The sequence below is a fragment of the Megalopta genalis genome, chromosome 7 (assembly GCF_051020955.1).
Source record: "Megalopta genalis isolate 19385.01 chromosome 7, iyMegGena1_principal, whole genome shotgun sequence".
NCBI classification, from domain to species: domain Eukaryota; kingdom Metazoa; phylum Arthropoda; class Insecta; order Hymenoptera; family Halictidae; genus Megalopta; species Megalopta genalis.
The window spans coordinates 10,013,070-10,039,639 of NC_135019.1; the positions used below are offsets into that span (position 1 = coordinate 10,013,070).

The 26,570-nt window shown below is 41.6% G+C and overlaps 6 protein-coding genes across 7 annotated transcripts; 3 read left to right on the forward strand and 3 right to left on the reverse strand.

Moving 5' to 3' along the window:
- Positions 1-741: 741 nt before the first annotated feature.
- Positions 742-7,900, reverse strand: LOC117229162 (sodium/potassium/calcium exchanger 4). The gene is made up of 6 exons (XM_033485400.2): positions 7,766-7,900; positions 6,369-6,820; positions 3,728-3,941; positions 3,459-3,629; positions 3,061-3,369; positions 742-2,982 (listed from the first exon to the last, which is right to left on the reverse strand). The coding sequence occupies exons 1-6, from the start codon at positions 7,854-7,856 to the stop codon at positions 2,675-2,677; spliced, it is 1,545 nt and encodes a 514-aa protein (XP_033341291.2). The 5' UTR covers positions 7,857-7,900; the 3' UTR covers positions 742-2,674.
- Positions 7,332-10,111, reverse strand: meigo (Solute carrier family 35 member B1 homolog meigo). The gene is made up of 2 exons (XM_033485413.2): positions 9,497-10,111; positions 7,332-9,329 (listed from the first exon to the last, which is right to left on the reverse strand). The coding sequence occupies exons 1-2, from the start codon at positions 9,881-9,883 to the stop codon at positions 8,751-8,753; spliced, it is 966 nt and encodes a 321-aa protein (XP_033341304.1). The 5' UTR covers positions 9,884-10,111; the 3' UTR covers positions 7,332-8,750.
- Positions 10,112-10,446: 335 nt separating this feature from the next.
- On the forward strand, positions 10,447-12,285 carry LOC117229164 (formylglycine-generating enzyme). The gene is made up of 4 exons (XM_033485411.2): positions 10,447-11,187; positions 11,586-11,753; positions 11,822-12,008; positions 12,079-12,285. Exons 1-4 carry the CDS (start codon positions 10,643-10,645, stop codon positions 12,232-12,234), a joined length of 1,056 nt encoding a protein of 351 aa, XP_033341302.2. The 5' UTR covers positions 10,447-10,642; the 3' UTR covers positions 12,235-12,285.
- A 57-nt stretch (positions 12,286-12,342) lies between these two features.
- On the forward strand, positions 12,343-14,272 carry pasi2 (Protein). The gene is made up of 5 exons (XM_076523868.1): positions 12,343-12,610; positions 12,679-12,854; positions 12,933-13,062; positions 13,142-13,473; positions 13,590-14,272. The coding sequence occupies exons 2-5, from the start codon at positions 12,783-12,785 to the stop codon at positions 13,689-13,691; spliced, it is 636 nt and encodes a 211-aa protein (XP_076379983.1). The 5' UTR covers positions 12,343-12,610; positions 12,679-12,782; the 3' UTR covers positions 13,692-14,272.
- Positions 14,273-17,348: 3,076 nt separating this feature from the next.
- LOC117229275 (uncharacterized) lies at positions 17,349-22,918 on the forward strand. Of its 2 annotated transcripts, none has more exons than XM_033485664.2 (6): positions 17,349-17,552; positions 18,644-18,894; positions 19,660-19,982; positions 20,054-20,297; positions 21,780-22,060; positions 22,501-22,918. In XM_033485664.2, the coding sequence occupies exons 1-6, from the start codon at positions 17,465-17,467 to the stop codon at positions 22,733-22,735; spliced, it is 1,422 nt and encodes a 473-aa protein (XP_033341555.1). In that variant the 5' UTR covers positions 17,349-17,464; the 3' UTR covers positions 22,736-22,918. The 2 variants fall into 2 exon arrangements, with proteins under 2 accessions (XP_033341555.1, XP_076379978.1); XM_076523863.1 differs by lacking the exon at positions 17,349-17,552 and adding an exon at positions 18,365-18,386.
- A 14-nt stretch (positions 22,919-22,932) lies between these two features.
- On the reverse strand, positions 22,933-25,541 carry LOC117229276 (protein lethal(2)essential for life). Its single transcript, XM_033485665.2, has 3 exons — positions 25,381-25,541; positions 24,611-24,813; positions 22,933-23,849 (listed from the first exon to the last, which is right to left on the reverse strand). The coding sequence occupies exons 2-3, from the start codon at positions 24,794-24,796 to the stop codon at positions 23,511-23,513; spliced, it is 525 nt and encodes a 174-aa protein (XP_033341556.2). The 5' UTR covers positions 24,797-24,813; positions 25,381-25,541; the 3' UTR covers positions 22,933-23,510.
- Positions 25,542-26,570: the final 1,029 nt, after the last annotated feature.

Sequence of the window (26,570 nt, forward strand, 5' to 3'; positions counted from 1 at the left end):
GAGCACAATGTGAACCGATACGATCGAATACTTTTTATCGGGAACGGCACACAATCGTGAGCGAGATCGAGGAATCGCGATGTTAACCACATTTTCTAATCAGCCGACGATTTGTCGACAACTCGACGACGTTTTTTTACCGCGCATTCGAGTGCACCGTGGTTGATCGACGAGAGTAATAAGATTGCACCCGTGGCTTTATCGATCGTCTTTGAAGAACGAAGGTGATGTCAAAAGTTTTTGCACCAAGCATGGGCACAACTGCCCCGTGGGGCATTATTCTGGCCCCGGCGGAGAAGCGACAGCAACGAAGCCACGCCTACTCGAGGCGATTTCTCTCTCTCTAGCAGCGTACTCTTGCTGTAGAATTCAATTTGTGATTTGCCCCGAAGCAGGGGTGTGGGTAGGAGGGGGTGGGGAGGAGGCGATCGGGGCTCGTTGCCCATGCTTATCTGCACGCGGGAACATAACGATGTCCCAGCGGAGATCCGCGCGAAGTGATTCGTCGCGCGAGCATCGACTGCGAAGCCTATTTCTAGCGTGCTAATCCGATCGTAAATCTCCGAGATCCGAGCTGCGCCATCGAGCCACCGACGCGAGTTACGTTTTCTCTCGAGGGACTCGGATCTTTCGTATTTTTAAGGCGAGCTGACTCCGCACACGATCGAGAACGCTGTCAAGGACGAACTCGTCCCGGCGGCGACGAAGTGGAGTATATTTTACGAGAAGAAATGCGGGAGATGTGGGACATTGTACAGAACGTTTAATATCAAAACTGCATAAACTCCACGGTCCGTCGACCAGTTTTGTAACGTACGATTAAAACGGGCCACGCCGCGCACTGGCGATCGCCGACGAAACTGTCGCAGTTTTTCTCACTTTTCTCTCTCTCTCTCTCTCTCTCTCTCTCTTTCTCTCTTTTCTTTCTTTCTATCTTTCACTCTCATCTCTTTCTTCTCTCATTGAAATTTCCGAACGATTCGGACGCGACAACGAGCTTCTGACGCGTTGTCGAGGACGACGGTTTCGCGATCAGTGCGCGACTGGCCCGCGCCGCATTCCTACGAGACGATGCGAAACCGATTTTTTCCATGGAGCGACGTAGACTCTCCGGCCACTACCGTTTCACGTTTTATTTTTCTACGTTTCTCGCGCGAGACATCCTGCCTGCTTGCACACGCAATACCGTACGCACTGACTATCAGTTGTCACACGGGGGAACACGGGAATTAGCTGCCGCCCGCATCCCCCGGGTGGAGAACCGGGAGAGAACGAGAATATCCATGCGTTTTTTCGCTCATTATCGTTACACAATCCGCTCGCCGGCGGATTATCTTATCTCTCGTTAACAACATATACGTGTTAGGCCGGCTATCGCGTTTTGTTTACGCGGCTAATTATTATCGTGCGACCATCGCCGGCAACACACACACACACATTGAGAATAGAGAACTAATCGCAATAAAAGCCGATAGAACTGATTGCGTCGGCCGGAGCCGAGGTTCGAGCGAGTCCTCGACACGGAATCGATGGATCGCTCGCAATCACGGCTGCGAGCGTTTAAACTCGGAACGCCTGAAAGTACGCGCGAAACAGGAACGAGGAGTCGCGAAGGAGCCGAGGAGCTGAAAAGAACCAACTTATATATCCGAATGCCTATTATTGTGAACTTTTCGAATAAACGGTGATCATCGCGTATACGCATCTACCCTGCAACGCACACGTAGAGTCTCGCATGTCGACGATGGGACCAGGCCGCGATCGCGAATTCCAGAGCAACATCTCCGTCTGTTCCGTCGCGAATAAGAAAAGCAACAGAAAAAAATGAAAAAGAACAACAGAAAAAAGAAAAGAAGAAAAAAAGAAACGAAACATCCTCTCGAATTCACGCTAGGCCTGGCGAAAACGCTACCGACATCGACGTGGCATTCCTCCGCTTTCGCCGTACATTTTGTAGCACTCTTTTGTACGGAGTGAATCCGCTGCGAGAGACGACACGCGAGGCCAGGGGTTGGAACATCCGTTCGAGCATGGCGGTCGAGCGTCGGTCGGCATCGTCGTGTTCACTAAAAATCGCTAAAAAAAATTTGCAGGACCGGGATCGCTCGACGGCGAGCACTCGTCGGGAGCGTTTCCTCCGATCGAGTTCATTCTTAGAATGCAAAAATAAATTATTCTTTATGAAGAATGGACACCTGGACGCAAATTACCTGCGACACACTTGGCCTAGATAGCGACGATCGATCAAGATTACGGATCGATCCGGAATCGAACCGAGTCGAACGGTCTGCCCGCAATTTTTACCGCCGTACCGGTCCTCCATTTTTTTCCCCCCTAACCGATGCATCCATTGCCGGCTGTCGTCCGAGAACCGTCCTCGTTGGCCGACGGCCATCTTTCTTTTGATAGCGCGGTCGCAGGACGCCATTCGCGGCCCGGCTAATCGAAGCTAATTGAAAAAAGAAGTACTAACGCGAACGCTTTGGCGAACGCTGCTGCCGTCGCGGATCGTGCGAGACACGCTTCTCGACTTCGGTGAAATTCGTGGTTCTTTGGTCGGGACAGATCGCTGCTGCCGACGGCTGCGGAGCATGACCGGTTCCGTGCGAGTATTGTACATGATCGGGGATCTCTTCACGACGTAGAATAAATAAATAAACAAAAACGCGCCCCGCTAGCCGCGATCAGGTACGCCGAACACTTTCAACTCGGCGAGGATGGAGAAGACTATAAAGATTGTGTACAGTAACACGCAAATCACCCCTACCTTTTTGTTTAGCTCGAAATTAAAGATAGCAATGACCGCGTAGAGCACGATTACGCAGCCTATTATTGAAAGTATACTGTACGACAGCGATCCCGACAGAACCGTCACTTTCTTCCCCGTCAGCAGACATTTGATCAGCCACGGTAGACCCAGACAAAGCAGGATGTCCAGGATGTTCGCTCCCAGCGTGTTGCTCATCGCCATGTTCCCGTCACCTGGAAGCGTAGAGTTTGATCAATCGGTTCCCCAGGCTGACAATTAATCGAACACGGAAAAGAACACCGACCGCGTACCTTGTCTCGCTAAGATCACGATGGACGACATCTCCGGCATGTTGCCGCCAGCGGCCAAGAACGTGAGGCCCATGATGGAGCTTGGGATCCCTATGGTGCTGCCGATGACCGTCATCATCCAGGACACCAAGTAGGAGGATATCGCGATCCATACCACGCACATGACGAAGGTCAACGGATACCATCTCCTGAATCGCTTGCGTCTAGGGTCCGGTATCGTTACGAGGAAAAGGAACTTCAACGGCCAGACCAGCAGGAACCAAAACTTGGCCAGCACGCTTCGCTCCCTCGGCCATAGAAATATGTTCTCTGCGAGACAAGAGCGACGAATAAACTTCATTTCTATCGTTTTCACGGGTAGAAGCGGCGAAACCGTGCGAGAGTAGTATGATAGGTACCTGGCTCCTCGTCGCTTTCCGATCTCCGACCAGTCGTCAAACTTTCAGGATCGCTGGCTACTTTTTCATCCTTCTCCGGTTTCTCTTGCAGCGCTCCGTTGCCGTTCGAAATCTTTATGGAATGCGGCTCGCGGGAACCTTCCGACGTTGTATTCTCGGCAACGGAGGAGTCTGGTTGAAAAAAAAAAGAAATTGCACGACGTTACTACGATTTCCGTTTGTTCTCGCCTTTGCTTCCTGGTGTAACGAAAAACTAGTCGATCGCTTACGATTTACCGTGGAGCTCGATGTTCCGCCGGGACAGAAACGCGCCAGCAATTTGCCGGCGAACAGCAGAATCAGGTAAACGAGCAGCAACACCAACAGTATCGCTGCCTCGTACCATTCTATTACACCGTCCCAGATTATTATTACCAGTACAGCGACCGATATTATGAACATGGCACAGTCGCGTGTCAGCACGCGCCATTCCAACGGCACCGCCTGGGCAAGAAGACGAACAAGAGAAAATCAGATCTCTGGATCACACGTTGTACGCATGTTTTCTTATCCACGCCATCGTTCGTAAGTATTCCGACACTTGTTTTACAAAGAAACCGGTCTACACATGTTTCGCCGGTGTATATCGTTGGCAGGCTGTGGCTCTTTGTACTTATGGCGTATATAAAACATTTGTAGAAGATATTCAAATACAAAGGTAAAACTTGTCTACGAAATTACAGAAACATCCGTGTGTCTTATTATTAGCTTTGCAAATCTTTGCAAATCGGTTATGCAAGAGTTATTTTTATCTCGCGTACTTCCCTAAAAAATTCTATCTCCTCCGGCCACTTGAATGAATGTTTGCGTCTGATACAAAATTTTATTAAACGAATGATTTCGCGATAAGTACGATACAGATATGCAGATTTAATATTGTTTGACGTAATCTGAAAAATTTATGATCTTGCACACGTGCTATCTGAAGCCTTTGAAGTACCCGTGTTGCTCGACTATCGATATTCGAAGGTGCGGCAATTTGGAACTGTTCATTTTGCACCAGCCTCCGTAATTATCCGCGGCAGGTGTCGAGTAATAATTGGAGAAGTCCCTGAAGGCGATGCGGAACCGCCGTTACTTTGTCGAGCAATTTAACCCTTTGCACTCCGTTGTCCCCTCTCGTGGGACATCGTAATTCTAGCATATCACTCGGATGTCCCCTCTCGTGGGACATTCAAGTTTATTAGTGATTACGGGGAATTGAGTTATTTCAGCGCAACTTTTTGAGACACGCATGTTTCCCTGAAGTTTTCTCTTGAAATGGCACAATAAATCAAATCAAACTATAGTAAAATTACTCTGATATATACAAGAAATGTCAGCGGGTTTTGACGAGAACGTGAGAGGCGTGCACACGACGGTCCGAGCACTTCGAAGGCGCCATTTGAAAAGAGCGATAAGGCAAGTTTGTAGAAGAAAGGTCGGTATGCGAACATAGCACGCACTGTATAGTGAGATTTATAATCATAAAATCTGGCGGAAAAGATTTTCGAAGCTGAACTCGGTCTGGTTCGAAGCGTCGAGCGGTATAGATAGATCTAACGAGTGAGAAAATCGGAAAAGTGATTCTTCTCTTGGTAAATAAATTGTTTGGTAAAAGTTTTTTTGGTAAATATCATCTTGTGAGTTAGTAATAACAATTAGAAATTTTCAACCTATGTATTTATTCGTATTTTTTATTAGAACAATGGCAAAACGTTCAAACACGAATGAGTCTCATGACACAAGTAGTAATAAAGACGAGCTCCAGGTAGATTTATAGAGAGATTATATATAGATATAGATTTATACAGATATGTTAGAAAGACTAACTGTAGAAGGTTTTCTTCTACAGTTAGTCTATCGTTTGGTAGCAGTGATAGTGATATCGTCCAAGCAACAAGGCAACGAGAGAAAGAGTTCGCATAGATAGCGATTACAACAAAAAAACAAAATTACAAAACAAACAATAACAAAATTTAAAAAAAATAAAATATTGATCTTTTTGCAAATTTCTCGATTTCAGCCAATTCATATAAGTCCAATATCATTATAATATGTTAGTTAGTTCCAAAACCATACTAAATAATACGAGGGTCTGTAAATGCCCGTTTCTGCCGAAAAGTGGCGCTGAGTAGCTGGTAGCCAACGTCCAGAATGGTTCGGAGTGCTAAGGGTTAAATACCGATAAAGCAGCGTATTATCAATTTTATCCGGATGATACGTACTAGAACATAACGCGAACGATGAGAAAGGAAGATAATGGGAACAGAGACATTTCTCCGAGGGTGTTCAGGACAAACTAGTACAGTAATGTCTCCCTTATTGACGCTCAGATTGTCCACTAAATTGGATAATTTGGGAAGAAGGGACACGATTATTCGAGCCTTGCGGCTCGTTTTTATAATTGTGGACTATAATTTATAACTATAAAAATAAACCGCAAGGCTCGAATAATCGTATCTCCTCTTCCCAGATCGTCCATTTTTGTGCACAATCTGAGCGTCAATAAGGGAGACATTACTGTACAGTAATGTCTCCCTTACTGACGCTCAAATTGTCCACTAAATTGGATAATTTGGGAAGAGGGGACACGATTATTCGAGCCTTGCGGCTCGTTTTTATAATTGTGGACTATAATTTATAACTATAAAAATAAACCGCAAGGCTCGAATAATCGTCCCTCCCAGATTGCCCATTTTTGTGCACAATCCTAGCGTCAGTAAGGGAGACATTACTGTACACATTTTAACTGCTTTAACGATTAGTTGCGTAAAACTGTTCCGATCGCTATACCGTGCCGATCCTACGATTATCGATCCGCGATTCGGTAGATTCTCAACTAGACCGCATTCTTATCCCTGATAGACGATCGATCAAGTGTTTACTTACGTGAACAGCCGTCAAAGCTCCTACAGCCGGAGTGGCAAACGTATCGAACACGGCGCTACCGACAACGGTACCAACGCCTATGTCCGATTCGGTCAGAAAAGTCCCGATCACGTTCACGAACATCTCCGGCAAAGAGCTGGCCATAGCGAGGAACGTCGCTCCTGCGACGTCCGTGCTGATGTTCATCTCCACGCATATCCGATCCAAGGACGGCAACAGATAGTTGTGGCAGACGAACGCTGTTATCAGGAAGCAGTAGAACGCGAGGAAAATGTGTAGCAGCAAGGCACCCTGACGTAGCTGCGCGTCGGTGAACAGGTCATTAGGAAAATTGTCCTCGTCGCTATCAGCGACCTTTCTGGCGGTCGTGGTTTCGATCGATGAATCGTTGCTGCCTCCGTCCCGAGGACCGATTTCGTATAAACTGCTCGAAGAATTGCTCGCGAGAGATTCTACAATCAAACGTCCCTCTTTTCCATTCTCGTTTCAGCATTGAAAATGCGCGACATTACACGTGCTTTAAGAACAAAAAGGTGGTGTCTATTCTATAATCTGAATAAATTCAGAGACATTCAAGCAATCTTCGTAGCCCGTGTTGGCAACTCGAGGAGCTATTTCGATAATTATACAATACTCTGAAGCTATATCATGCTATTTCGTTAGCGGGAACGTTTAAGCAAAATAGGCCAGTTTAAACTGCTGATAAGATGTCGTGTTTGTTTTGTTGCGTTATGTTGCAATTGTTTAAAAAAAGCGATCGATACTGACTTTCTTCGAGTTTAGCATACAAAAGAAAAAGAATGCTACAGGTAAACTCACGGAACGTCCGAAGCTTTGGGATACGTCTAACACTAGGTTCAGGTCCAGATTTTTTAATCTACGATTATTGAAATTGTAAAGATAAACATTTATGGGGAATTTATTCGATAAGGTTTCCATGGACATAGATCATGAGAAAAATCGTTTATAATCTGAATAAATATATTTTTGTTATTTTCATAAGGTAATACAAAATAGTTGCATTTAGCACTCCGTAAACCCAGTGTTAAGTTGTCGTCCGAATCCGTAAAACGGAAGCAAGAAGAGTAGCCTTACGAAGAAAAGTTACGAAGTCATGATTGTGCTTCTGCAGGAATTTATTCATTCGCGTGTACGCACACCTTGATCAAAATAAATTGAAGTAAATGTCTTCGTAAATGTATTTTTTGTATTCTATAAATCCAGTCAGCGTCAGGTAAAATGTACCTATCTTCGCAAACTCGTCGAACGTTTTTCGAGGCATGTCGGTTGTGGGTGTCGAGGATCAGGATAAAAAAAAAGTAAAATGCGAATTAACAAGAGCGGGTGAGATAGGTTCCCGTGTATATTACATGCTCATTTAAATTAACATCACTCACCGCCATTCCATAGATCCGCACAAACATTCGGGAACCACACTGCTAGCACAACGATCAACACGAAACATACGCAAAACCGACTGCCGTTCATCTCGCAATTATTGCTAGGATTCTGATCTGTGGAATGTCGACCTTCGATGCAGCTTCTTTAAAGGAAATACGTTAAACTACTTGTTCAGAAGCAGTTTGCGCATTTATGGTACATTCGACTGATTACAATCCCTTCCCAACGGCCATCCACGCGTCACTATTATCTACCTGACCATCGTCGGCGTTGTTGTCTACATTGATAACAATAACGAAATCTTGTTTTAGAAATATCTCACGCGACGACACTGTCTCTCGCGCTTCAGACGCAACGAACGACGCGCCACGGTGCTGTCGTCAACTTGTACAAATGTTTCGAGTGAAGTTTTGTAATATTTTTAATGACCCTTAAACGGTGCTTAAGACGTCGTTGGCGTTTAAAAACACGACGGTCTATTCTTCGAGCCACGCGAATTATCGTATTCGCATAAAAAATTATATTTCCAACGGAGTATAATAATTTACTCGTTATCTATTCGTTTCCTGTTAACGGTCGCTCATGAATCTTTAAATCAGATTAAATATTATGTACGTATATCTCGTTTGTGCAATTCTTTGGCTGATTGAAATTCGTGCGCGGAACTCTTTCAAATGTTCATTTGTAGAATTCGCTATTTTACGCGCACTAATTAAACGTGGAAGATTATGAGAACGACGGGAAGTGTACGCTTTCGAGAGAAACCGTTACTTAAATTTAAAATTCATTCATAATTCATAATTATGAATAAATTCATTTATTGTACTGTTCATTGTAAATATGTATCATCCTGGGCAACGTCAAGTCGGCGAAAAAGTAGAAAACAGACGTTGTAAATATGATGTACACCATGTGATTTGGAACGATTTGTGAATCGTTACATAGCAACGTTAACGCACGTTAACACTCCAGTCACGGTCTTCACTTCACAGTATTCTTCTTGGAAGATTTGTCTTTGCCGTACATGGCATCTAAAAATAGTCCCGCAAATACCGTGAACGTGCCTAACCATTGTCTATTGGTCAAACTGTTGCCGAAAATCAATATAGAGCCCAGAACTGTGAAAAATTTCCTAGTAGTAGTTATGATGGAACACGGCAATGGACCGTATTCCGCGACGGTAATAAATATGAAATACTGTCCGCACGCCCCAGCTATCGAAAACGTAGCTATGTGCCAGATGATGTATGGGAATCTCTGCAAGAACTGGATGAACTCGAACAGTTCTCCAGAGATCATTATAACGATCCCACTGAATACTGCAGCCCATTTGTTCATGTTCAGCATCATGTGTCCAGATTTCGTTTTGTGCTCCCCTCTCATACGTTCCTGCACTGCGCTAGTTAAACCATCCATTGTTAAAGCGAGTAATAATAATAGTTCTCCAAATCCTGATTGTCCTTCGATCGGTTTCTTCATTGGGTTTCCATCTTTGTATATAAACGAAGCCACACCGATAACAACTAAGAAGACAAATATGTACTTCCTGACTGGATAAACCTGTAATTTATTTTATCAAATTATTATCATCGAATAACTAAATCGTTCTATTACGATCATCCGAGGGTTTCTTATAAAAGCCAATTAAATGAGCTACGAAGGGCTTAGCGACGTCTTAAAACTTAATAAGGTGACCAACCGTATTAAAAATAAGACAAAGGTAATACCTTGTTCCCTAGCAGTACTCCAAGTATTATCACAGGAATTGGTTTACCAGCTTTCGCAATCACTTGTGTAGGATAACTAACAAACCTTAGAGCCATATTGGTGCACACCATCGCTAATAAATACGTAAGAGCAGATACGGCATAGTATGTTCTTGGAGTAGTATCGTCCCCTTGTTTCAAGACGGTCAGTAAACTAGTCTTAGCGAACAAGTAATTGATAAAGCATTGCTGGAATACTAAGCTAAACATATAAGTGAACTTCTCAGGATTCTTTTCATCTCCATATTGTCCACGAGTAATTTTCTCTTGTACCATGCCAAAGTAAAAGAAACATACAAAAATGCCGAGCGCACAGAATAACAGTTTGGAACGTCTCGAAGAAACCATTGTAAATTCTATGTACACGGACGCTGTATCGAACTGGCAACAGGTTTCTACTTGTCGAGTGTCACGAACAAAACAACAGCGTTCAAATCTTGTTGCTACTGTATCTCGCACATATGAAAACGCGAATGATGCGTGGCAAGCAGCGGTTTTCTGTGTTTGGGCTCCACGCGAATCACATGCGCCCACATCGTATGCTACGTCACAGCATAGTCTTAGAGTGGGTTAGATTTAGAATCGGTCTGTGCCACGGATACTGTGGCAATTGGTGACAGTGATCGCAAATCTGTCTCTGTCTGTAGTCCCGTGCTATTACATTATCCCAACCGGCACATTCATTTTACATAACCAGACTCGTAAATACTTATGAACTAATAAGGAACATTTCAATATTTGTTTCATAAATATTTAATATGTTAACGAGACGAGCACAAATTCGTAATCTTTTGTATACAAAAAATTCCTTTACACCGGACATCTATGATCTTTAATTCAATGCTAAAGCATTGCTGCATTGTCAGATGGCGCTGCTGTCTCTGTCAATTCGTTTCCATTCATTTAACGGAAGATTGGTTGGTTATCGTCGGTTATCGTCTACCATGAAGATGACGAGTGACGCGACGGTTGGCTTTTGACTGTATTTACTTTCGAATTCAGACTCGTTGACCGTTTGTGACATCGAAGATCGACTTGTAGACGACCGTCTATTTATCTGCGGGAAGATTTTCTAACTATAGAACGAAGAGTCCGTCAACTTTGAAAATGCCGTCAACAAGGTTGCTGGTTTGCGCAGGCATGCTCTTTGCATTGCACCGAATAGCGGGATGCTTCGAAAATGATCGTTCAGGCGAGCAACACTGCGGTCAAGGGACGAACAGAGAATCGAAACAGTCGAAAGATACGCAAGATTATTGCACAGTGGGGGACGATTTAAAACACTTCTATTCCGGAGAAAGTTCCGATCGTTTGAGAAACATGGTCAAAATAGATGCAGCCACTTTTGCGATTGGAACGAACGAACCGGTCTTTGTCGGTGATGGCGAATCACCGAAACGAAAAGTGCATCTTGATACCTTTTACATAGACGAGCTGGAAGTAAGCAACGCGGAGTTCGCAGCATTCGTCGATGCGACCGGCTACTTGACCGAGGCCGAATCATTTGGCGATTCGTTCGTATTCGGAGGTCTGTTGACAGAAGAAGTAAGAACGAATTCACCGGCTGCAGTCGCTCGAGCTCCATGGTGGTTACAAATTAAAAACGCCACTTGGAAGCATCCGGAGGGTCCTGATTCGGATTTAACGCGCAGGTACGTAATCTCCTTGCAATTTTCGAAACATTGAGATTTCGTTTTGGAAGCACAGAACGTCACAGAGGCGAAACTACAGTGATTTCTGAGAACTAATTTCTAGTGCGCATGCGTACGAAAATTCATGCATCCTTGTGATTATTTACATGGATCTGTTAGAAATTGTGTTCCACCATATTACGTTTCAAATATTCCCGCGCTTTCCAAAGCTGCAAATCCTTCGTGCGTAGACTTCGTGCGCGGACATGTTAATTTAAAAAAGCGACAACGCTGTCTGTATATAAATTGTCGAGATCACCTAATTCAGGATCGCGAACAGAAAAAATTTAATAAAAGTTTTGCCTCTCGTATATTCTGTGTTCATAATAGCAACAGATTAAATCGAACGATCCAGACAGGATGGATCATCCCGTTGTACACGTATCGTGGAACGATGCTACCGCGTATTGTAAATGGCTAGGAAAAAGATTACCTACCGAAGTGGAATGGGAAGTGGCCTGTCGTGGCGGGCTTTCCGATAGATTATATCCGTGGGGCAATAAGTTCATTCCGAATGGTAAACACAGGTAAACTGAACGAGCAATTGGAAGTTAAAACTTTGAGATGTTACGATGAAAGTCTCGACGAATTTTAGAGCAAACACCTGGCAGGGTGACTTTCCAAATGATAATACGATGGAAGATGGATACCTGGGTACTGCGCCAGTTACAGAATTCCCGCCGAACAAATATGGGTTGCGCAACGTGATAGGAAACGTATGGGAGTGGACGTCTGATTGGTGGACGATCGATGCCGCGAAAAGGGGCGGGTCTACGAATCCTGTATGTTTTAATTCGCATTTTCGCTTCTCCTTTACGATTGACGATATTTATTCACGAAATACATTTCTAGACCGGACCGCCTGATGGAACAGACAAAGTGAAAAAAGGTGGATCCTATCTTTGTCACGAGAGCTATTGTTTTAGATACAGGTGTGCCGCCAGAAGTCAAAATACCCCTGACTCTTCGGCTGGAAATCTTGGCTTTAGATGTGCCCTGTCAGCCTGATTTTCATGGAAACGTTTTCTCGAAATAAAATTTTTACGTGTGTCTTTTAAATTGTGTTTTTGTTTCCTTGATCTTGTTCGATTTGTGAACATTAAACGCTTCGGGCATATTCGACAATTATCGGTCACGTCTCTGTTCAATTCAAAACAGTCGGGCTTCGGCTCGTGATCAACTACATGCGTCGGTATGTGTAGGTGCGACGACTTTATGTTTACGTTTACAAAGAAATGGGTCAACCTTTTTCGTGGAACGAGTACTTGTAGTAAAAATTCTGTGTATTTTTACAGCAGTGAATGATCACTATATCGTCACAAAATAGAACGTTGCATGGAAAGTTTGATAACAGTATTCGCAACTTAACCTGTTTCGACGCAGAGTGAGTCAAATATGTTTCGAAATATCGTTTTGATTGAACGTGTAACCCACTGTGTAATATAACAACAGACTAACTATAGAGCTCTGAACAACTTACAAGATACTCGTCATACTTGGACGAGCTGTGTTATTGACGTAGTTAAAGAATTAATTACGGGAAGAAATCTCCAAGCATGGGCATATTAACAAATGCTTATGTTCTTGGCATCCAAAGAGGTGCTTTGTTTGCTGGAATATTTTCATTGGTATGTATTACGTTCCGTTATTATCTAATATGCATCAATTTGCAAACGTATTTGCTCTTAATAAATGCTTATCTTCAGGTTTTAGCCACTTTCACTGTCTGCACAGCGATATTTGACCTTTATTGTCTATCTCAAGCTGCTCCAGGTTCAACGCATTATGGATACTACATGATATCGTATGAATTTGTATATGTAGGCAATCAACATGGTAAGAATAGTACATAATTTGAACATTTCGTAAAATAAGCGATAAAGTATAAATCTACAAAAAATTTATCTTGTTTCAGTTCGCAATGCTCTCATAGTGTTTGCTCTGTTCTCCATGCTTGGTGGGATAGTAGTTTTTGTAACATCCTTAATATTAATAACTGCTTTACGAAAGGAATATGAGAAGAAAATGGTGCCTTGGTTGTACAGTTTTGCTGCGTTCAGTATTTTTAGACTGTTTGCTTTTGTATTCTTCAGTACAGTAAATGACATGATATTTGCTTACAACATCATGATGTGCCTTCTGTGGTCTATATTCACTTGTATCTCCATCTATGGATGGTTAATCGTGTACTCTTTGTACATCGAGTTGAGCGATCTCACAAGATTGGAAGATCTTGCACATTTGAGAGTAAGTTTCCTATCGAACCCTCTCCCATATTACGAAATGAATTAATTTAATGCCTATCATAAGTGCTGCTTTTTTTACACTTTGATGCAAATTATATAGTAAATCTTAATTTTCAGATCGGTACCATGCAATCACTGAACGCATCTACCACACAGTCCATTGCTGGTTCTCGACCAACAACACCTCACAGCGCGGTATTAACAATGCCCGCAACTTAAATGGAAAGATTTAAATCTCCATTATTATCTATCTGCGGTAAAGACTCTAGATATTCGTTGTGGAAGTAGGAGATCAAGCGCAAACTAAAATGTATCAAGAGTAATGTTGGAACGATATGGTCCTGTGATGTTCAGACCCAAGTTCCGTGACTTAGGCTGCTCGCTTCCCTAGATTCTGTCGTCAATGTGGCAGCTGTCGGTTATTACCACGTTAAAAGGTAACAATCCAATGTGAAGATGCCTTTGTCATTTAAAGCGATATTGATGAAGAACGTGCCACGCAAAGCGCGGCACATTTGCTAGTATTATGATACTGCCTTAGCGCGATGCGTATTCAATTCAATCCGTCCATTTTTATTGAAGTCCGTCCAAAGTAAGTTGAGGCGTAATCATGTTTTTACACGATTTATGTCATACGAGGAAAGTAATGGCAAACTGTGTGTATCTCTGTTATAAATATTAAGATATTGTAGAGAAACAGATATTAATTATTAGATTATTATTATATAGTTAATTCTTATGTACATAATATAATTATTTTTATTATATCTTTTTTTATTGAATAAATCTGCTTATCCGTACGAGTTGTCGTATTCCAATTCTTTCATTTCACTCGTGTCATTTGAAATCATACGACAGGCCAAACATATTGGAGTAACATATTGATATTTCAACGTAATCATATGAATATGTTCAAAACATTTATATCGCAGGTGCACTTTAAATTCAGGTGGTTGGTCCATCGGTTTGGGGAGTATTATAACTGGCAATAGTTTCCTCTGATGAGTATGTCATTAAATAGGATATATATTTTGCTGTATGTCCAAGTATTGCTAGCATGAATATACCGATTGCTATGAGTATGTGCCAAAGTATCCCAAAAGTGCCAGTTACTATATACAAGATGATGGCAAGACACATTTTTCATTATTCAAGATCTCAAAGAGACACTGGACATTTTGCACAATCAAAATATTTATAAAAGAATCATTGACAATTGATCTTCGAGTTTTAATCGATGTTAGAAATGAATCGAGGATGGGCAAGTTCAAAGGATATGATCGAAAACAGAAGGATTTTTACATAAATTCAATGGTTAAAGAATATTCTGAAGACTCTTCTGCATCTATATCATGCAAATAAATTTACTTATTATGGCAAATGTACAGAACAGATGATTTTTGTCACTAAAATGTACATAATATCCAGCACAAAATGTGTTCAAAATAGCCAAAAAATAGTGACGTCATTTGTTTCAGAATCAAAATTATCATCTGTAGATAGCTTGAGCGTTTTGTCACTACGTGTAATGGCGCTATTTTTATATTCTAATGGAACGAGCAAGCATCGTTATCTAGCGAAGAAAAGGGAAACTAAATTGTTGAACAGTTCGGACGTTTTGCCACTATGTGTAATGGCGCTATTCTTATATTTTCAAGATCAGATGATTCGTGCCGGATTGTCCATTCTACCTTATGACAAAAGCAGCAAGAATCATCTGTCTTGTTATTTGCACTAACATATCAACTTTTTTTACATAATATATATGCAGGAGAATCTCCTGCACATTTCTACATCCTCAGAATTTTTTCTGAATCCCTCAATTAGTAGATTTCAAGCCATTTTTAAAGACATGTATTCATCATATAAAAGTCGATTCGTTCAACTACCGAGCGTTCACGCGCAGCCCCACGTACGGGCCCAGACGGACCCATGACCTTATGTATACAAACATTTTGAACTAAAAAATTTTGTTGTTATTATCATCATTATTATTACTATCATTATTATTATTACTATTATATTATTACTATTATTATTATTACTATCACTATTATTATTATTATTATTATTATTATTATTATTACTATTATTATTAATATTATCTTACCCTACCTTTTTTTACGTAGTAATTACATTTGTTTCCGTATTTGTGTCCTCGCTCCAACATAAACAAACGGCATCAAGTGTGAAACGGTAAAGGCAGGCTTCGAGCTCTGAGTCCGAAGAAATGATAGCAATTTCTTACACGCATTCGGTGCGTAAAATTAGTAGGATGTCATTGAGACCAAAAACATTCACTTCGAGCCATCAATTGCCGAGATATTCTATTTACTGCGGACTCTACAAGAATCATGTGTAGCCATCACAAATATTAAATTTTCCCTATATTTACAACAATAAGTAATTTTCATGACAAGAACCGGATGCAGAAAATTTCCTCAAATATTTCCGATACGTCAAAATATTCCTCTGTCTACTATGTCATATTCCATCCGAAGCTATGATAAAGAAGAAGATGGAGTCGACGGTCATGCGAGCAGCTCGTAATTCTTCATCAGTTTCTGTAAAAACTCTATTTAACAGAAAAGGACTCGCAACGAAAAATGATAAGCCTGAAAACAAAACAAAAATAATTAACATCAATACGATTTTCCCACATTGATCTATATTTAACGCGTTAAATCATCGACAGCTGACGTCAGTCCCATTTATCACTAGGCCCTAGAATGGGCACGTTTCACTTTCCACTAGCAGGGTTCCACACACGCGTTCCCGCATTAACACCTACACGCAAGCTCCGGCACGTTATATTGCCCGTTGCGACTAGGGTAACAAACGCATCCCACGGAAGCTGGGAAAGATCACGACGTGGCAACAATAAACTCACGATCGAATCCTACCTTGTTCGATCACCGAATCGAACCGCTCCTGTTCCCCAATTGCTAATTAACACGTACGATAATGGCGTTTTTTTTAAACAATGAAACGGTGAACACAAACGATCACATCGTGGATCGTGGTGCTGAAGAATCGACGCGTACACGGAATTAATAATTATATGGACCTAGATAATAATTATAACGACCCAGGGCAGCCGATGACCACGTTAATCGAACAGCTGTTTCCGAGGAGTGTACTCGTCGCGACAGAAAGTTTTGCCATTTCTCCGCGACGAGTGTACTCCTCGAAAACAGCTAGCCGATCAAGAAGGATGTATCCTTTGATATTCTTTATTAAATTGTATATTAACACGTTGAATGCCATGGGGGCCACCGGTGACCGGCGCGCCCAAATTGATAGGAATATATATAATTTCAAACAAACGTCGAGATATCTAAAATTTTGTATTATTACCATCGTCGATTCAAACGGTGACCCCTGTCGCAATTAACATGTCGAACATGGTTATACACCGTAACTTATCTATTGCAGATAATATTTCAACATTATATGTATCGCATAAAAGAAAACTCATCGTGGCGCCGCGGACGATTTCTGTAAAACCGGCGTGGCATTCGACGTGTTAAACGAGGCGAACTCGGCACGAATAAAAATCGGCGACCGAAGGGAACGTGTCCCGCGGAAACGAAACACGTCCGCCGTTTCCTCCGCGCGCCAATTGGATTTCCTGCGGGGCCTGACGTGTCCGGAACAGAAGCCGACGAAATGTCAAGACAAGCGCATCCTCTTATTTACAGTGTTGTTTCGTTAGGCGAACTCGGTCGCGCGGTCGCTGCTTGTGAACGGCGTTGAAGTGGTGCGGAATTAAGGGGAGGCTACGGAGGAAACAACGCAAGAATGAGAGGGGGGCCAGATAAAGCGGTTGACCCTCGCTCTTTCAATGACCCACGAGATATCGTTCCACTAAATTCACTGACGCGCCTACCAGTCGAATGCGTGCGTTTGCCTGATCTACCACAGGTCACACTAATCGGTATTCCTCCGCGCGTTCGATTCCGGGACATTTTTCGTGCGCCAAGTCAGCGGAAATGCAACTCCGTAAGCCGTTGTTCTTCATCGTCCTCCTGGGCTGCGTTCTCGGCTGCCGGTGCGACGGCCTCTCGGTGAAACCGATCGGTGAGTAACAGGCACACCGTTTCGTCGGACGGCAGCATGCATCCGTTTCCTAATCGTCGCCGGATCCACCGAGTGCAATCGCCACAGGATGCCACAGATCGATCGTCTCGTGCGCGACGCGATCTACACTCGTTGCACAATCGGCAAGATCAAAGGCCGATTTCCGTGAAATTGCGATGTTGTTCGCGAATACCGTGGATCTCCGTACACTAAATATTCCATTTTCGACGAATTACCGATATTTATTATTATTACTATTATATATTATGTATATCAGAGAGAAGTCACTGTATTTCACATTTCGACCTAGCTTTATTCCAGCTGCTCGCATAGAAAGCTAATTTCCAAATAGATCTCCGTCCGTTGAACGTAAAAGTACATTTGAAAGAAACGAATGACGCATTCCGAAAGTGGAAGCTTCAATCTTCATAACGTGCGCAATCATCTTTCAGGAAATTATGACTTTAATAATAATAATATATATATTATTATTATTATTATTATTATTATTATTATTATTATATTTATATTATTATATATTATTATTATTATTATTATTATTATTATTATATTTATATTATTATATATTATTATTATTATTATTACTGTCATAATTTCTTGAAAGATGATGGCGCACAACGATCGGCCCGCGCACGTTATGAAGATTGAAGCTTCCACTTTCGCAATGCGTCATTCGTTTCTTTCAAACGTACTTTTATGTTCAACGGACGGAGATTTATTTGGAAATTAGCTTTCTATGCGAGCAGCTGAAATAAAGCTAGGTCGAAATGTGAAATACAGTGACTTCTCTCTGATTGCCGCTGGATCGGAATTGTAAGCAGTCGGTTTAAAAATTGAAATCGTGATTCTTGAAGTCTCGCGGCTCGCCTTTATGGTTTCCGACATCTCGTGAGAGAGAGAGAGAGAGAGAGAGAGAGAGAGAGAGAGAGAGAGAGAGAGAGAGAGAGGGAGAAAGAGAGAGAGAGAGAACGAAACTGCATATCGCCACCACTGTTTCAAGTGTACAATATAAATGAAATGTCATAAAATTAGCTCAATCTCGGTTGAGGATTAATGGATCGGTTTTGTAGAGAAAAATGACACGGCAGCAGATATCGCACGCGGTGAGAAGCAGCTCGGGGATCATATTCGCGCGATCTTGAAGCACTATCAGCAAGAGGATCCGGTGGGACTACCTGGAGCACCGATACCGGACCCAATGTCAGTGCCGGATATGAAACATTCCTTCTCCATGTACACCATGGACTTCAAGCAGATCAACGTTTACGGTCTTTCGAAATTTCGGATCGTGAATGTGCAGTCGGAGCTGGCCTTGATGCAAGTGAGTGTCCGGCTCTAAATTATGTCTCATTCCAGCCCCCGTTCTTACTCTTTGAATGAACAACCCTCGTTACGAAAGGAAAAAAAGAATAAGGAAAGATAAATGGATAATAGAAAGGAAAGAATCATCGTTCTGTCCTCTTAACTCCCCCCCAAGAAGATTATATCTGTGTTATCGGTCGGCCCTCGTATTTCTTTTGTCTGTTATCCTCTGTATTGAGATATACATTGATATACAAGGTATACATTGTAGTCATGACCTAGTAGTCGAAATAGCATGTATGTATTCCGTAGCGATGACTAACGATCGAAACGTCATCCAATTTCGACGAAACGACATCGGTTGCCAAAATTGGATCGCACACGGTTCAACTTCGAAGTAAAAAAGACGATCGCCGCGATCTGAGTAATCGCGTTTGATTTACAAACGAGAAGAGCGATCTTCTTTATAAAATATTTATTTGAATGAAAACTATTGGTCGATCGTGAAATAGCACGATTTTAATTAATAAAGCGGAGCTATCCCCTACCCCCCTTAATTGCGGCAATCTTTTCGATCTCTGTTTGACTTGAAGTAAAAAAGACGATCGCCGCGATCTGAGTAATCGCGTTTGATTTACAAACGAGAAGAGCGATCTTTACAAAATATTTATTTGAATGAAAACTATTGGTCGATCGTGAAATAGCACGATTTTAATTAATAAAGCGGAGCTGTCCCCTTAATTGCGGAAATCCTTTCGATCTCTATTTAACTTTCTTCTCGCAGGTTTCCGTTTCGTTGAACATCCGGACACTGGATATCCGCGGATTGTACACGTTGTCGTCGTGGCTATCGCGATCGGCTGGTGATTTCACCGTTGAATTGACAGGGGTGAATGTCCAAGGTGTCGCTAGGCTGGAGGTCGGCAACGATGGCAAGCTGCAAGCGCAGAACATCGACATGGACTTGACCTTCGGGAAGATCGACATGGACTTCAAGAATCTGGGCTTCCTGGGTTCTGTCTTCCAAGGAGTCATCAATTCCGTGGGAACGTTCATATTCGACAGTATCAAGCCCTTCATATTGAAGGAAGTCAACACTAACATACGGTAAAGACAGATTCGTTTAGAAAGATACAATTCTCTTCCGGGTAAGAAAGAACAGCGATAAAACGTTACAGAGGCGAAGTCAACAAGCAAATATCACAGCTGCCACAGTACTTCCCGAACTCTATATCACCGTTCGATATGGCCGTCGCCGAGGCTCGCCGGCAAGTATCTGAATTAGGGTACGACCCGTATCAGGTAAAAAATTACAGCCAAACGAACGGGATATTCGCCATGACGTCGACGCATACCTGGATCACTGGCCTGGCGAGTTTCTACAGGATGGGTAACATCACGTTGAGCATGGAAAACAGAACAGTAAGTGCTTGTCTACAATTAGCTCGATCGTTCAGTGACCGAAACAATTTCCGTTAGATCTGCGAAACGGATTGAAAATAATGACAATTATTGCAAGGATAAAATATTTGACCAGTTAGTTGTGTTTGACGAGTATGCTCGTCGTGAAGAAGTGGCAGTATTTTGTGTCACGACGAGTATACTCGTCGTGCGTAAAAAATAGTGACCACTGGCTATATAAATTGTAATTTCAGTGAAAACAAAAAGATATTCTCAGGGACCGAAACGATTTCCGTTAGATCTGCGAAACAGATTGAAAATAATGACAATTATTGCAAGGATAAAAGATTTAACCAGTTAGTTGTGTTTGACGAGTATTGGTAATGGGTAGATAAATAAAAGTAAAACGCAGTGAATTAAACTTATCCCTTTTAGTTTATTAATTTGATGTACGAGGAAGGACCGTCTTTACTCTCCTGATTGCTCCAGGAGACTGAAGATTATTCACAAAGACGAAACCAAAAACGTCACCTAAAGACAAAGAGCACTCTGTTCTATATACATATGAAATCATTGTTTATCTAATGGTACTCTGGCGAGACTCTCGGCGTCGATTCGTTTTTGTAACTTATATGCTAGAAGGAAAAACTTCTGAGTATTCAAAAGAGAGAAAATAATCCAATAACGAGTATACTCGTCCTGCGTAAAAAGTAGTGACTACTGGCCATTTAAATTGTAATTTCAGTGAAAACAAAAACGTATTCTCAAATTTCAAGATGTTTAGAATATTTTCAGGCCAGGCCAGAATAAAACAAACAAATAAAAAATATGGATAAGATTAGAAAAGAATCACGATATTGGTGTTCACAACATACAAAGTACCGTTATGCATCCTTCCTTGCTTTGCTGAATACCACAGTAAGCAATTTGAATTTGTAACTTTTATAAGTAATTGATTTTTCCTGCGTCTTTCGTTTATTATGTATGTACTCTATGTTAATGTTAATTCTATTTTTATCGAATATTTTAACAACGACAATGTGTTTGACGAGTATATAAAAAGGAGGCGCCACAGCTAACTGGTTAAGAAAACTCGAGAAGTAATTTCAAGGAAGATCGTTTGTTTGATCGCTTCGGCAAACGAAACATACTTATACGATAAAACTCTGTGGAAAAACATAACTCGTCTGCTCTAATGTTCAAGGCGATAAAAAATGATGATCTTTCGAGATTTGTCGAATCGTCTGTGTACGTTAGCCCGATTATGTAAACATTCATCTTTGGACATCGTTCAGCGATTTCATCACACGCCCACTTACAAAAGTGCAGGTTGAGAGCCAAACGATTACCGTAGTTATATCATCTAATTACGTCGCGCGCATTGTAAATGAAAATACATCGGCGGTTAATCAGCCGTCGATCTGTATCCGTAATCGATCTTCCGCGTTATGTCATCGATTCGGTGGGCGTTAAAAATACTGTGTCTTGACATTCCTTATAAAGGTGTATGCAACGATCGACGTTGGGACTCAGGAGATCGAAGGAAAAACCCATTGGGAAGTGGGCCTGGTCGGTGGATTCCTCATGAGGGCAGGTACAGTGTGCTTCACCGTGCAGTACTTTAGGGTCCAAATGAAACTAAGCCAGCCTTTGGACACCCGGAAGAGGCCCAGCCTCGAGGAACTTAATCTCGAGTTGGGCAACATCCAAACCAGGGTCCACGGAGCTGGAACTATCGATTACATAATGGAAGGCAGTATTAACGTACTGCCAAATCTCTTAAGGTTCGATTCCCAAAATTGGCAATTGCGAATGTTCACAATTTTAGCCCTCGTACGCTCCTCAAAGGTAGTTGCACGAAAGATGAAGCATTTCGTTGTACATATGAGCCGTTTATTTTGAAAGTGGCATAAGTCATTTTGTTTTTAAGTCGATATATTTAAAGGTTTGCGTTTTAACACGTTTAAAAATATGGATGCTAACTTTCGAGAAGATTTACTTGTATTTGTTATCTCAGGATACTGATATTTTTCTTAGTATAAATAATTTCGTATAAACATTAAACAATCACCACTTTTCATTACGGTAAAGTGACTTATGCCACTTTCAAAATAAACGGCTCATATTTGTACTCGTGCTCGCGAAGAAGAGCGTGCGATGGCTAACAGGTTTCCGATAGCTGAAGTGTAAACCAAGCCTTACAGCAAAACAATTTCCGTATCAGGTATCAGATAATGGATGCCATAGAGGAACCCCTTAAGAAACGCTTGCAGACCGAGCTAAATAAGGTGGACGTCGAGAAACTAATTCACGACAAGATACCGGACATCGAACAACAGGCCAGATACATTCAAGGCTTAGTCCCTTCCGAAGAGACCCTTCTGGAAGAGCCATTGTTGTCCGAAGATCAAGACGAGCAACCGTTCTCGGATAGCGAAGAGAATCGGGGACCGTCATAAATTTGCCAAAGATAGAGTACAATTTAACGATTAGATTATTTATGTCTAGATAATAAATCAATTCTGCCAATAATTCTTCGATGCGAGTACCCGTATCCGACGACGTATACGCTGAATATTTTGTAAATATTTTTACATTTTACCAAAGTGGACACTTCTTAAATATATCCTTCTTACACGGAATTCAAAACTTCGTATTCTGATTATTTAACATTTATTTGAAAAAGTTAACAAAAAGCACAGTAGCGCGTACACTATATCGTAGTTACAGTCGAACACAATATCTTCGTAAGTGAATTTGAATAGATTATGCATTCTATTTGCTATACTAAATCATACTGTGTTACAATAAGTGCTCTTATATAACAGTTGTGCGCTGCACTTTTCGGTACAAAAAACATAAGATTCGTTTTGTTCAGACTTTAGTTACAATGACAAGATTAATCACATTTCAAACAGTTGCGGCAATCATTATTTATGAACATTTTATTAACGAAAAATATTACATAGTAAGGAAACCAAAGACTTGTAGAACAAAATCATGGAATCTTCTTCGATTTTCGATTCACCGGAATCCAACAAGGATTACAAATTCTTCGAGAATATCTATGTAAAGTCCTATAATGAAAGCAAATTTTTCTATCGTTGAAAAGAAAACGATTCGACAGATATTTCAACGATGGAAAATTTGCTTATCCGTACATTCGAATTTTCCAATTAATTCGGATAGGAAAGGTTCTACTGCGAGATAGGTGAATCGACGGCTGTACATCATTTATGCTCGGATGGCTGGTGCGCTGCTGCGCGTGATGGGCACGATTCTTTCGCCGGGTGCGGGTAAAGCGAGTCTAGGTGCTGTAATCGTGAGGACACCATCGGATGATAAGCTTGGCTTCACGTGGCCGATGTCGTATCCTTGCGGCAGCATGTATCGACGTACAAACTGCCTCGATATGTAGCCGTGCTCGTCTTTCTTCTCTTCGTGCTTGCCTTCGATGGTGATGCATTTGTCGTCGGTCTTGACGACGATCTCTTCAGGGGCAAATTGTTGCACGTCGACGATTACCTGGAATTTATCCTGGCCTCTCTCAACCGTCTGCGTCGCTCCGCCAACCTGTAAAACAACGAAGATCAGCAATATTTTCCTTATGTCAACATATCTTTAACCAGTTAAGCGCGTTTCTCGTGTATAAACGTCGAACCAAATCTTTATTACGGTGCGTTCGACGTGTTTACTCGTCGTTAAAAACATAAAATCACCATTGACTATGAAAACTCGAAATTTTAATAAAATACAATAAGAATATTATTTGGTGGGATGTTTCCTTTATATTACCGATAGAAATGCTAAGTATTTTATACGGAGGGGGTGGTGGGAGTCAAGATACTGGTGTAAGACCTGCGAAGTGCCACTTTGTGTGGTACCGTGTTTCGAGAAATATCACACCGAACTCAATTGAAATTCTTAATATCTTTTTTTCTACATGTGTCTATCTTGTTTATGTATTTTATTATTATTTGAAAATTTTTAAGTTTATAGTAACAATTACTTTTCAGAAATAAATCGTTAAGTTTTTCTTAAATAAAAATAGTTCTTCGTTTTTCATAAACGTGTAATAGGACCATCTCGCCCTGCGTTTGTCGTGTATACACGTCGTCGCTTGATTTTAATTCCGCACACTGTGAGGGTTTTTCAAACTAAATTCGACGCTTAACTGGTTAAATGCTAAGTTTACGTCTATCAGCTGTTAGAGCAACAGCTGAGTCCAGCGTCCAGCCAAATGTGTAAACACTTTCTCCAGACATGCGCAGTGCCAGTTCGTCGTTTAAATTTCATTTGAATACCAGTCTTCGAGACAGTTGTTACCAACGTACCTGATGCTCGAGGTCGCGCATCATGTCCCTCCATGGTCGGAAATATTCGTTGAAGGACGGAAGTGGTGGTGCATCAAAGAAATTGTCTCTGCTTCTCAGGCGTTTGAAATGCTCTTCGAGATCACGGTGATAACGATCCATGTCTTCCCACCAATTGCGGAAAAGGTTCCTCGATACTAACGCCATCTTAAATGATGTTCGATCTACAGAAAAAAAAACACACACGCGCAATTTATAGACAACGCTAATTACCGTTCGATTGTATACTTCGTATTCGACGTATATCGCTACGCGTTAATTGTATCAGCTATAGTTTATACAAATTTCCAGTTTCGGGGATTATTAGAAATGCAAGAACGTTCGATTTATGAAAAAACTAATCGAATGAATCAAGATAACGCTAAGGACACGAAAACTTATCGCGAAGGAAAATAAGACGCATAAGTAACAACAACAGTCGACCGTCTTCACGCGTTTCTGGTATCTATTTTTAGAAGTACAGGTATACTTCGCGAAACTTCCTGCCAGTTTGCTCCGGTAAATCAACAACGTTCGCGAACGTTTTCAGATATTCGAAGAGGTGAAAACGTTCGCTACATCCTGACAACGGTTATAAAAAATTACAACGCCGATTAAACCGACGAATTAACAAACGGAAGTCACGTTAACACTACAACACCTTATTGAGGAGCAACGGCGTGTGTCGGTACGTCGTACGACCTTAAGTAAAAGATAACCACAAAACACCAAAACAGTGTACACATGTGTACCTCCAAAAACGTTCGCTGCGAATCACAAATCACAGACAGATGAAATAACCGCTTTCGGTCGTTCGTAGAGTATGAAATATGTCGTTCGAAACTCGCTCGTAAAGTCTCTGCGAAGTTGTCGCTTCGAGTTGCACTTCTGAATGACTGCGCAGCACCGGCAGTCATCGGTGTTTATATTTGGTTTCGCGCCTTTTTCGAGATCCTTCGTTCCGTGCATGCGCAGTAGGCTGGCGTTTCAAACGGTCTCGCGATACCATCGCGGATTTCCCCACTCCAAATTCTTGCTCCCAAATCGACGAATCACCGGACATGTCTCCCGTTCGTTCTAGTAATTTCCTGAGCCTTCCGTTGGAGCGGTTCGAACCATTTGGGTTTCTTCTACGTTTTCCTACGCGCCACCAGCATAAAAAAGAATTGTTTATGTCGTAACAATCGCCTAAATCGTATTACAAGAATGTTTGTATAATCGATGAATACGAACGGCGCTTTATGCTAAAATCATGGAATGAATATGCAATGGAAAATACGAACGAAAAGAGTCCAAATTATGTTCTAGTCTGACTTTGTTAGTCGATAACCGCATAGAGTATTCGAAATATTGGAATAGTAAATGCGAACCGTAGGTATTTCTACTGAATAAATGAAATTAGTTCCTGCTAAGGTAATTTCTGGATCGATGATGCATGCACGGAATAAACAGTTTGACATTCTAAATATAAATTTCTGGCGGACACGGTAAATCGATGACGAATAAATTTATTCTGGGACATTTGTTCGAGACGGTAGTCGATCGCTGTAGGTGTAATAAGAAATCGAATGATACAGATGCTTCTCGACTGAAATTCGATACGGCGGAACGCGAGCTGCATCGTTATCGAAGAATAATTTGAACTTTGATCGCGAACGATCGTGTATTGATATTCGAAAGATTAAGCGGACAATTTGAATGTTATTCTTATTAATTACAAACATATTTTCATGTACCGCATGTGAAAATTCACTTCGAATATCGCTATCGTGCGAAGATTACTTTGTTTATCTTCCGAACATTGTACATACATATTTACAATATGATGTATGTACATGCATACGTCTCTTTCTGCAATCCACTGGACGATAGCGTCCTCTACATAATAATCTGTACACTGCTCGCAGAGTCGATAAAATAGGATTAACCACAGTTTTTCTCA